Below are 13,031 nucleotides of genomic sequence, written 5' to 3' on the forward strand. Positions count from 1 at the left end.
GGGGGACCCTCAAGGGAAGAGTTGTGTAAGGGACAAGAAACTTGTCCCTCTCTTGAAGGCCTTAGGCAGCAAGCTGCTGAAGAGTCCAAAGGCAAGAAAAATGGAACACATAGGGTCTATTGGGAAGATGGACTCCTGTACACTGAGGCAAGAGATCCCAAACCTGGTGCCACTAGGAGAGTGGTAGTGCCTCAGAGTTTCAGAGAGTTTATCCTGACCTTAGACCACGATATTCCCCTTGCTGGGCATTTGGGACAAACCAAGACGTGGGAGAGGTTAGTCAACCACTTCTACTGGCCCAATATGTCCCAGAAGGTTAAGGAGTTTTGCCTCTCCTGCCCCACCTGTCAAGCCAGTGGTAAGACAGGTGGGCACCCAAAGGCCCCCCTCATTCCACTTCCAGTGGTGGGGGTCCCCTTTGAAAGAGTGGGTGTGGACATAGTTGGTCCACTAGAACCTCCCACAGCCTCAGGAAATATGTACATCCTAGTAGTAGTGGATCATGCTACTAGGTATCCTGAAGCTATTCCCCTTAGGTCGACTACTGCCCCTGCAGTAGCCAAGGCCCTCATTGGTATCTTTACCAGAGTGGGCTTCCCTAAGGAGGTGGTGTCTGACAGAGGTACCAACTTCATGTCAGCATACCTAAAACACATGTGGAATGAATGTGGGGTGACTTATAAATTCACTACACCATATCATCCACAAACTAATGGCCTTGTTGAGAGATTCAACAAGACATTAAAGGGCATGATCATGGGGCTCCCAGAGAAACTCAAAAGGAGATGGGATGTCCTCTTGCCAGGTCTGCTTTTTGCTTACAGAGAGGTGCCTCAGAAGGGAGTAGGATTCTCACCCTTTGAACTTCTGTTTGGCCACCCTGTAATGGGACCACTTGCTCTTGTTAAAGAAGGCTGGGAGAGACCTCTTCATGAGCCTAAACAAGACATAGTGGACTATGTACTTGGCCTTCGCTCAAGAATGGCAGAGTACATGGAAAAGGCAAGTAAAAACCTTGAGGCCAGCCAACAACTCCAGAAGTTGTGGTATGACCAAAAGGCTGCACTGGTTGAATTTCAACCAGGGCAGAAAGTCTGGGTTCTGGAGCCTGTGGCTCCCAGGGCACTCCAGGACAAATGGAGTGGCCCTTACCCAGTACTAGAAAGGAAGAGTCAGGTCACCTACCTGGTGGACCTGGGCACAAGCAGGAGCCCCAAGAGGGTGATCCATGTAAACCGCCTTAAGCTCTTCCATGACAGGGCTGATGTAAATCTGTTGATGGTAACAGATGAGGACCAGGAAGCTGAGAGTGAGCCTCTCCCTGACCTCCTCTCATCAGACCCTAAAGATGGCTCAGTGGATGGAGTGATCTACTCAGACACCCTCTCTAGCCAACAGCAGTCTGACTGTAGGAAGGTCCTGCAGCAGTTTGCTGAACTCTTTTCCCTAACCCCTGGTCAGACACACCTGTGTACCCATGATGTGGACACAGGAGACAGCATGCCTGTCAAAAACAAAATATTTAGACAGTCTGACCAAGTTAAGGAAAGCATCAAGGTGGAAGTCCACAAGATGCTGGAATTGGGAGTAATTGAGTACTCTGACAGCCCCTGGGCTAGCCCAGTGGTCTTAGTCCCCAAACCTCACACCAAAGAAGGAAAGAGAGAGATGAGGTTTTGTGTGGACTACAGAGGTCTCAACTCTGTCACCAAGACAGATGCTCATCCCATTCCTAGAGCTGATGAGCTAATAGACAAATTAGGGGCTGCCAAATTCTTAAGTACCTTTGACTTAACAGCAGGGTACTGGCAAATCAAAATGGCCCCTGGAGCAAAAGAAAAGACAGCATTCTCCACACCTGATGGGCATTATCAGTTCACTGTTATGCCCTTTGGTTTAAAGAATGCCCCTGCCACCTTCCAAAGGTTGGTGAATCAAGTCCTTGCTGGGTTGGAATCCTTTAGTGCAGCTTATCTTGATGATATTGCTGTCTTCAGCTCCACCTGGCAGGATCACCTGGTCCATCTGAAGAAGGTTTTGAAGGCTCTGCAATCTGCAGGCCTCTCTATCAAGGCATCCAAATGCCAGATAGGGCAGGGAACTGTGGTTTACTTGGGACACCTTGTAGGTGGAGGCCAAGTTCAGCCACTCCAGCCTAAGATCCAGACTATTCTGGACTGGGCAGCTCCAAAAACCCAGACCCAAGTCAGGGCATTCCTTGGCTTGACTGGGTACTATAGGAGGTTTGTGAAGGGGTATGGATCCATTGTGACAGCCCTCACAGAACTCACCTCCAAGAAAATGCCCAAGAAAGTAAACTGGACTGTAGAAAGCTTGCTTCAGGGTGTCAAAGGCCTGTTGGCAATGTGCACAGCACCAGTTCTAAAAGCTCCAGATTACTCCAAGCAATTCATTGTGCAAACAGATGCCTCTGAACATGGGATAGGGGCAGTTTTGTCCCAAACAAATGATGATGGCCTTGACCAGCCTGTTGCTTTCATTAGCAGGAGGTTACTCCCCAGGGAGCAGCGTTGGAGTGCCATTGAGAGGGAGGCCTTTGCTGTGGTTTGGTCCCTGAAGAAGTTGAGACCATACCTCTTTGGTACTCACTTCCTAGTTCAGACTGACCACAGACCTCTCAGATGGCTGATGCAAATGAAAGGTGAAAATCCTAAACTGTTGAGGTGGTCCATCTCCCTACAGGGAATGGACTTTATAGTGGAACACAGACCTGGGACTGCCCATGCCAATGCAGATGGCCTTTCCAGGTTCTTCCACTTAGAAAATGAAGACTCTCTTGGGAAAGGTTAGTCTCATCCCCTTTCGTTTGGGGGGGGGGGGGGTTGTGTAAGGAAATGCCTCCTTGGCATGGTTACCCCCTGACTTTTTGCCTTTGCTGATGCTATGTTTTGAATTGAAAGTGTGCTGAGGCCTGCTAACCAGGCCCCAGCACCGGTGTTCTTTCCCTAACCTGTACTTTTGATTCCACAATTGGCACACCCTGGCACCCAGATAAGTCCCTTGTAACTGGTACCCCTGGTACCAAGGGCCCTGATGCCAGGGAAGGTCTCTAAGGGCTGCAGCATGTATTATGCCACCCTAGAGGCCCCTCACTCAGCACAGACACACTGCTTACCAGCTTGTGTGTGCTAGTGAGAACAAAATGAGTAAGTCGACATGGCACTCCCCTCAGGGTGCCATGCCAGTCTCTCACTGCCTATGCAGTATAGGTAAGACACCCCTCTAGCAGGCCTTACAGCCGTAAGACAGGGTGCACTATACCATAGGTGGGGGCACCAGTGCATGAGCACTGTGCCCCTACAGTGTCTAAGCAAAACCTTAGACATTGTAAGTGCAGGGTAGCCATAAGAGTATATGGTCTGGGAGTCTGTCAAACACGAACTCCACAGCACCATAATGGCTACACTGAAAGCTGGGAAGTTTGGTATCAAACTTCTCAGCACAATAAATGCACACTGATGCCAGTGTACATTTTATTGTAAAATACACCACAGAGGGCACCTTAGAGGTGCCCCCTGAAACCTAACCGACTATCTGTGTAGGCTGACTGGTTCCAGCAGCCTGCCACACTAGAGACATGTTGCTGGCCCCATGGGGAGAGGGCCTTTGTCACTCTGAGGCCAGTAACAAAGCCTGCACTGGGTGGAGATGCTAACACCTCCCCCAGGCAGGAGCTGTAACACCTGGCGGTGAGCCTCAAAGGCTCACCCCTTTGTCACAGCACCGCAGGACACTCCAGCTAGTGGAGTTGCCCGCCCCCTCCGGCCCCGGCCCCCACTTTTGGCGGCAAGGACGGAGAAAATAATGAGAATAACAAGGAGGAGTCACTGGCCAGTCAGGACAGCCCCTAAGGTGTCCTGAGCTGAAGTGACTAACTTTTAGAAATCCTCCATCTTGCAGATGGAGGATTCCCCCAATAGGATTAGGGATGTGACCCCCTCCCCTTGGGAGGAGGCACAAAGAGGGTGTACCCACCCTCAGGGCTAGTAGCCATTGGCTACTAACCCCCCAGACCTAAACACACCCTTAAATTTAGTATTTAAGGGCTTCCCTGAACCTAAAGATTTAGATTCCTGCAACTACAAGAAGAAGGACTGCCGAGCTGACAAACCCCTGCAGAGGAAGAACAGAAGACACCAACTGCCTTGGCCCCAGACTTACCGGCCTGTCTCCTGCCTTCCAAAGAACCTGCTCCAGCGACGCTTTCCAAGGGACCAGCGACCTCTGAATCCTCTGAGGACTGCCCTGCTTCGAAAAAGACAAGAAACTCCCGAGGACAGCGGCCCTGCTCCAAAAGAACTGCAACTTTGTTACAAGGAGCAGATTTAAAGACCCCTGCAACTCCCCGCAAGAAGCGTGAGACTTGCAACACTGCACCCGGCGACCCCGACTCGACTGGTGGAGAACAACCAACTCAGGGAGGACCCTCCGGCGACTCTACGACTGTGAGTAACCAAAGTTGTCCCCCCTGAGCCCCCACAGCGACGCCTGCAGAGGAAATCCCCAGGCTCCCCCTGACCGCGACTGTCTGAACTCCATTTCCCGACGGCTGGGAAAGACCCTGCAACCGCAGCCCCCAGCCCCTCAAGAAACGGAACTTCTGTGCAGGAGTGACCCCCAGGAGGCCCTCTCCCTTGCCCAGGTGGTGGCTACCCCGAGGAGCCCCCCCCTTGCCTGCATCGCTGAAGAGACCCCTTGGTCTCCCATTGAAAACTGAAGGAAACCCGACGCGTGTTTGCACACTGCACCCGGCCGCCCCCGCGCTGCTGAGGGTGTACTTTCTGTGCTACTTTGTGTCCCCCCCCCGGTGCCCTACAAAACCCCCCTGGTCTGCCCTCCGAAGACGCGGGTACTTACCTGCTGGCAGACTGGAACTGGGGCACCCCCTTCTCTCCATTGAAGCCTATGTGTTTTGGGCACCTCTTTGACCTTTGCACCTGACCGGCCCTGAGCTGCTGGTGTGATAACTTTGGGGTTGCTCTGAACCCCCAACGGTGGGCTACCTTGGACCAAAAACTGAAACCTGTAAGTGCCTTACTTACCTGTTGAAACTAACAATAACTTACCTCCCCCAGGAACTGTGAAAATTGCAGTGTCCACTTTTAAAACAGCTTATTGTGTTTTATGTAAAAAGTATACATGCTAAAGTAATGATTCAAAGTTCCTAGAGTACTTACCTGCAATACCTTTCAAAAGAGCTATTACATGTAAACTTTGCACCTGTGGTTCTTAAAATAAACTAAGAAAATATATTCTTCTATAACAAAACCTATTGGCTGGATTTGTCTCTGAGTGTGTGTACCTCATTTATTGTCTATGTGTATGTACAACAAATGCTTAACACTACTCCTTGGATAAGCCTACTGCTCGACCACACTACCACAAAATAGAGCATTAGTATTATCTCTTTTTACCACTATTTTAACTCTAAGGGGAACCCTTGGACTCTGTGCATGCTATTCCTTACTTTGAAATAGCACATACAGAGCCAACTTCCTACAATGTGCCAATTAGATGTCACTCTAGATTGCCAGCAGGCATCGATGTTAAGGATGGAATAGATCTTCTAGACAGAATCCTGTGGTCATCATTCAGCTGGTGTTCTACCTAATGAAGACTTCACCTTCATGCACGTTGGTGGGTGATATTGAAAGGATCCTGTTATACACTAAAGTCTAAAGAAAAGCTGGTAGCCCTTTCAAAGATCTGGACGATCAGACCTATAGAGTTAATTAAAATAGGAAACTGTGACCTGTGACAGGCAGCAGCTTGGGGTATTGGCATTATGGGAATAAAATTTATTCTAAGGAATTTATTTCACTACATATATGTCACAGAACAAAACCATCCTCCATATTCGACACCTCTGGAAATGTAAGTGTGTTGCCTTCATGCACTGCTGCTCCTGAGTGAGAAATCCATAAGGCAAGTGGAAGAAAATTAGATAATAGACTACAGAACACAAAGAGCGCTCTCTCTGTCTCTCTCGCTCTTATGCTTTCCATAACAAAGACCAGGCATTCCACTATACCCTAGAAAGCTTGCACTCTGTTGCTATCCCCTGATTCCAGTTTAAGATGGCTGCCCACCCAGCTAAGCTCAGGCAGGCAAGTAGGGTGGAGTTTGGCCTCCTTTCTGCCCAGCATGTTTTCGTGTACTGATGATTTCAAATATTAAATTGATAACTCCAGGCCTAGTCTACACAGGCTGCATTGGACAAGTGGGATAAACTGAGCCCTGAAGACACCTCCCTTTAATCATATAGTTATAATGTGCCAATACGAGGACCACCCCGCCCCACCCACCTGAACTAATGTGCTAATACAGTAACACTGTGTAAACTGTAGTTTATTTTACTCACATGGTTTTAAAGTTACAGGTCCAATTTCCTCCTAATAAATCAAGAAACATCCCTCATAAGCAAGGGCAACATTTAGAAGTGCCATTTTAGCATATTAACATGAAGGGATAAGAGGGTGTAATTAGGAATTATGCACTGAAAGAAACGTTTTCTCCATTTGTCAGCCAAGCCAGATCCATGATGCTAGTCCAGCCTATTCACTTTGGCACTACTTGAATTTCTTACCTTTTCCAAGCCAGTAGAATCATCGTTAATATCATCGGGAAGCATTACAATCATGCTCAGCTCTTTATCTTCATAAGGCAGCTCTATGATCTTAGTCTGTTGTTCTCCAATATAGGTCATAGGATATTTTCCCTTTCTAAACATCATTTGGACTGGCTTTGTTTCATTCTGAGAATAAAAAATACAAGAACAATGTATTTGAAGCATGCATATAATCATTATCTTCAAATGACAATGGCATTAATTTTAATTTTAGCATGCTGAAACTGGCTGTTTAGTTCCATTTCTTTACCAGACAAATTGTCCGTATGCTCTACTTCTGAAGTGGGTTCATGCCGTCTTGCTACAGGTACTAGGCAACTTTTGGTGTCTAGCTGACAGAGGCAAGCAACACATACTTGCACAGTGGGGGTGATTGTTGTGAGGGGATGTGTATCTTATTTTTTATTTTTAGGGACATTTTGGACCTCTATACAGATATCTAGGGCAGACATTGGCCCTACATTCAAGTTGTGTTCATGATGAAGGTGACTTCCAGCAGGACCAACAAGGTAATAAAGAAAATGAATCAGAAGAGGTATCTTTAAAACAACTCTGCACAGTCTAAAAAGTTAAGTTGTTTTCCTCCGGCTCGCCGCAACAAAGTGAAAGTAAGGGACCTAAGAAAAAGAAGAGTGGTCTTATACATTTCAAACTTATGAAATACAGAGCCAGGAGTGAAGATTCATGAAAAATAAGTGGACGCCAAAGGAAAAGAATGGTTTCATGATGTAACGACCCATCATCCCAAGAGATAGTAATTTGTCATGCTATTAATCATGGAAAATGTCTATGGTGCTTCCTATTAAAAGACTATGGCCCTCATTACAACCCTGGCAGACGGTGCAAATAGGGCGGTAAGACCGCAAACAGGCCGGCGGTCATTACCGCCCCATTATGGCATTGGCAGTTTGGCATATGCCAAACCGCCAATGTCCCGCACTGTCCGCCACGGCGATAATGACTGCCAGGCTGGAGACAACTGTCTCCAGCCCAGTGGCCGTCACTAGTCTGCCGGCGGTATCAGGACCCCACATACCGCCATGGATTTCATGGGGTTTTCAACCGCCACGAAATCCATGGCGGTATGCACCATCAGTGCCAGGGATTCGTTCCCTGGCACTGATTAGGGTCTCCCCTTTCCCCACTCCCCCAAGTCCCCCCCAACACCCACGACCCCCCCCTACAGCCCCCAAGGGTAGGACTCCCCCGCCCCCCCATTGAACCCCCCAAACATACCCCCCACACGCACGCTCACACCACTCACACACACGCGCACATACATGCATTCACGTAACATTTCCCATACACACATTACACCCCCTACATACATACACGCACTCACACAACCCCTCTACACACGCACACCCCCATGCACACACACACACACACACACACTGCAGTATGGTTGCTTCCCAGCAGGCAGGTTTACTTAGAAATAGGTACTGAGATTGTTTTCTGTTTTGAAGCACATCACAGTGACACAATTATTACTGGTGCAAAGAAATGGCACCATTGACTCCGACTTACTGTAACCTTAAGACAAAGTTTAAATATAAAGACTAAAAAAACCTAAAACAATGCAACCAATAGAAAAAGTTAACTCTTTTTCCAGCCGGACTGGGTGTGAAGGAGCCTTTGAAATGTAAGTAGGGCTGAATACAGTTTTCCCTGTCATCCTGCAAGGACAGCCCATCCTAACCATACTTAAGCCCCTTTTGGGTTACTGTCTAAAAGCAATACACAAACCCCAACAACAGATTAATTCACAGTTATGTGTCCCTGGACACTAGAGGAAGGCACAAATGGTTAGGACATGAAAATGACAACTATCTAAAAGTGGAATTTTCAGAACAGAGACTTAAATTCGGATTTTACCACTAAAAAGGACTTTAAATTACAATTAATTTGATTTGTGTGTAAATGTATATTTCTACATTCTCCCGTTGAGGTTATTAGTGAAAAATGACTTTAGGAACTTATGCCTAAATGTCCTAGTTTTTAAATAAAATGCACCTTGTCCTATGAGTAGTTAGGGTCTACCTTACTGGTGACATACATTTTGAAAAAAGGAAGTTTTCACCTTGCAAAAGGTTTATTTTGCCAGGTCGAAATATCGGTTTATAACTGCACTACAGGCTGCGGTGGCATGCCTGAGGCATGTTTAAAAGGCTAAATTAATGGGTGTCAAATGAGTGCTGCAGGCCCACTAGCAGCATTTAACTTACAGGTCCTGAGTACATGCAGTACATTTTACTAGGGACTAGCAAGTAAACTGAATGTGTCATTTATGCGTGTGCCGATTTACCATGCTTAAAAGAGGGGGAGCATGCTCTTTAGGTCTGGTTAGTAGGGGTAAAGTGCACAGAGTCCTAAAACCCAAAGAAATGAATTCAGCTAAACAGGAGAAATGATGGAAGAAAGTCTAAGGGAATACCACACCAAGGAGGTCAGTTTCGATTGCCAGCACAAATATTTTGCCATGGGCACCTGCGTAAGACAAAAATTACATTGAAAATGCCAGGGCATACAGCAGACTTACAAGCATAATACCACTATCTCACCAACACGTATTTACAGACTCACTAACTTGCAGTCACTCGTTCATTGTCACTTTCTCTTGCACTCACTTTTACTCTCACTTCCTAATTCCCACTCTCATTTACTGTAAATCACTGACTGGCACATTTACACTCATTCAAATTCACTTTGATTCAATCTTACTTTCTCATTTATATTTGCACTCATCCTTTCTCTTTTTCTTACTCACTATCTCTTACATTGATTTGCAACATCTCTAACACTCCCTCATACTAATTTGTTCTCCTTCACAGCTACTTATATCCTCAGTCTCACTCACTCTCTCTCAATCTCACTTCCTGGTACTAAATCTTTCACCTTATTGCTCCCTACCTGTTGCTGACTCACTCATTAAAACACACATGCTACACATACATTCACACATACACATGCCATCTCACATAAACACGCTCTCACCTTCAAACATGCACATCATGCATTTGAAAGCACTGTTTGCCAGGAAAGGTCCCATTTCAGCTAATTGTACTTCATTTTTATTTCACTAGTAGTGAAAAATATTTAATTCACTACTAGTGCAATTAAAAACAAATGACAATAACAAAGAGTGGAACCCCAACTGACACCCATGTTGACTAGCTGCCCCTGTTCCTGGTACTGATTTTGCCATCTTTAAGGCCACCTGTCAATCCCTAAATGTTGTCCATGATGAGGCAGACAAGACAATCATCCAATTCTGAATAAAGGGATGACTAAGTTCAATCTATGTATTGCCCTGTATTTGACAACAGAACGCTGAAGCTGTCCTTAGGCATGACCTACAATGAGTTCTGCAGAAACCCAAACAGGTTCTTTAGAAAACAGCAGAAAGCTGTATGGGTTCTGTAAGAAAGCAGAACCTGACTGCAGGAGAAACCTACAATGGATTCCTTTCACTTTACTAAACTTACAAGCTATTCAATTTAATTTAAATGTTATTTTGCATTCACTTCTCTACATAACAAAGGCTATCAAGGGCCACCAGTTTAATGCAGCGAACAATGTGAAGGAGAATGATGGGATGGAGAGTAAGGATGAGATGGTTAAGGTGACAGTCAATCTAGTGTGATCTTAGGTTAATTTCTTAGGCCCCCAATTAGGAGTTGCCTACTAAATTGCTCATCATTTTCCCACTCAAAGATTACCATTAGGGGTGGGGGGTGGGGTTCTGATACTTCAGATGGTGAGGAAATAACATGACTGAAGTGGTGTTTACGCACAGATTCCCATAGGATTCCCCTTGGGTTTTCACATGGCGATTTTGCCTACTTTCAGAAGTTGAAATCTAGGCAGAAATATACAAAGTTCTAGTTCTGACTCGCCTGGTAACTATGATTACTGGGCCCATCGGAATTCACATGCACTTGTAAGGAGGGCCAAAGCTGTATGCCAGTCATAGTATTCGATTAGCATTTGGCATGAATTCAGCTTCCTAAATGATTCAGATATTGTATCACTCTTTTTATGAAATAACTCCACTGACTTCCTCTTGAAGTCAGAATACACACAAAAATATATATTCTCATTTATTTGGAGGGATTCCTCCTTACAAAGTCATCTGACCACTTTAAGATGTGGTTACATAAGGAGGGAATGGGGAAAAAAGCTATTTCAAGTATGGATAAAACAGTGTAACACCCAGGCAGTGAGCTGGCTACCCACCTCAGCAAACAATCACAACCAGGGTGAAGCCTTGAGGCCACTAAATTAACCTGGGCTCAACCATCTGGTAGCTTTGCAACAGAGAAGATAGGCTTAACGTAGTGTTATGTGCAAAGAATTTATACAGTACCAAAAAGAGGAATAAGGTCAAAAAGCACAAGTGGCTGGTGTTACGGAGGCCTAGTAGGTCTTCTGCCCGAGCACCTTTTGATGAATGTGTGACCTCAGAGGGTATCACTTCCAATCAGACCATGAAGAGGCCAGAACCCAGAAGGTAGGGAACCACAACCTGTATTTGTTGCTAAAGTAGGAATTCCCTTTACGAGAACTACGTACTTCACTCGATCTAATAAGGGTAAGAAGTAGAGACAGGAAACCCACTTTCCCTAATGAATACACCTGACCGATATCAGCAAGAGGGCAGAAACATGTTGGCCTAATACGAATTAATTGTTCATCATACCCATCTATTATTCCTTTATGTTTTTAGCTGTGCCTAAGGTACCCACTAATAAAAGAATATTTTTTATTAAGGACTCCCTTCTAATGAGGTTGAATAGGCCCTGGTAGTATCATCTTACCAGGGTGGAATGAGGTTGCCAAGGATGGAGCATGCCACAATCAGTGGATAAGGCTTCCTCATCCAATCTAAAAGGCACTCCGTGGTGAATATTCCATTTGTGATCACCAGTAGGGCTATCACTTACCAACGATTTGCCAGGTGCCTAGTTGGGCATTACAATGATCTCGATCACATTCTTTTGGTCGTTTTTATAAAGTCCAAATGCCGAACAATAAAAATCCCAAACTGAATTAGAAAAATAGAGGCAAATGTAATAAACAAAATGGCAAAAGTCCAATAAGAGGAATTGAGAGATGAATTTTAAAAGCTATAAAGTAGGAATAGAGCCTAGAAATGATATCGATTACAGTCAATGGTTATGGTAAACCAGAAACCAGGCATAAACTGAGGCAGCCGCGAATCAGCGTGGATTGGATAGACCAACCAGGTTTGACCTAGTCAAACATTTAATCTTCTGCCTTGGTCCTTTAAGTCCCAGGCGACCTTAACAGTATACTTCCAAAGCTCCCCAGAACCTCTCAGGGGGCACTTACAGACTGACTATATGTAAGGTAAAGGCCTACAGCAGGTTCCAGTCTAAATCCAATTGCTACTAGTCAGTGGAGCAGTTGCAGAAAAAGCCACTTGTAGCATCCCTGTAGCTTGAACAGGAGGTCAGCCTTATGAGCCCTGGAGTCTATTTCTTTGCCCTAGGTACAAGAGAGAACATGTCCAGTTGTTTAGGGCTTCCCTCAGGTCAGAAAGCAGGTCCAGTCCTCTTCTGTTCTTCCTCAGATCCAGCAGTGTATTCAATTGGGTGCCTGAAGATGCTGCATTTATGCCCAGCACTAGCTAGTGGGTGAGAAGGCCTCCAGGCATGCTCTAACCAATGGTGTAAAACACCCCACACCAAGTCTGCCCACTTTGGCCATTTTCAAAATGGCAAAAATCTTATACCACATTCAACTTGTGCTCTAAGGAGTGGGTTTGTGGCAGGGAGTGTACTATGGTAATTATAGGGCACTCCCATATTTAACACTACAATCCAGTTTAGGGCAGCCAGTGTGCCCACAACAAACCCAGAGACAGATAGCTGCTATGAAAAAGGCAGGGTTCTTCAGCTACCAGACAATAGATACACAAGGATTGTCTCAGCATCCTGTTCTCTGCCTTTTAAGTGCACCTCATGTGTTCTATGTAAACCAGATCGGCCTGTCAAGCAGGATTTGATATTCCAGCAGGATCTTACACAGGAGTGTCAAAAAGGATGCCCACACCATATTCTCGAAGGTTCAAAAACATTTTCGCTGCCTGGTCAGGTCAGCCTATTGTTTGAGCCTTGGAGGCATTTCACTCCTTTTGCACACCTACGTAAATGTTAAGGACTGACTGGGAGAAGTTGGAAAGCAAAAGCAAATTAGCTGCCTGGAACTTTAGGCAGAGAAAAGGTAACTTTCTAAAGGTCACAGTTCCATAATATTATTGAAAATTGACTTAATCATTGAGTTGGATTTTTAATAAATATTACAATAGTCTTTCCATTATTGTTCTAGCTAGTCCTATTTCCAAGATTCAGTATTATGA

General features: G+C 45.5%; 1 protein-coding gene across 4 annotated transcripts in view; it reads right to left on the bottom strand.

Moving 5' to 3' along the window:
* The window catches only part of LOC138268402 (serpin B6-like), a 425,145-nt gene that overhangs the window by 121,598 nt on the left and 290,516 nt on the right, over window positions 1-13,031 (bottom strand). For all 4 annotated transcript variants that reach the window (XM_069218030.1, XM_069218013.1, XM_069218004.1 and 1 more), the window contains exon 6: window positions 6,608-6,775. In XM_069218030.1, coding sequence (XP_069074131.1) covers window positions 6,608-6,775 — 168 coding nt within the window. The remainder of the gene's footprint in view (window positions 1-6,607; window positions 6,776-13,031) is intronic.

The sequence above is a fragment of the Pleurodeles waltl genome, chromosome 2_1 (assembly GCF_031143425.1).
Source record: "Pleurodeles waltl isolate 20211129_DDA chromosome 2_1, aPleWal1.hap1.20221129, whole genome shotgun sequence".
NCBI classification, from domain to species: Eukaryota; Metazoa; Chordata; class Amphibia; order Caudata; family Salamandridae; genus Pleurodeles; species Pleurodeles waltl.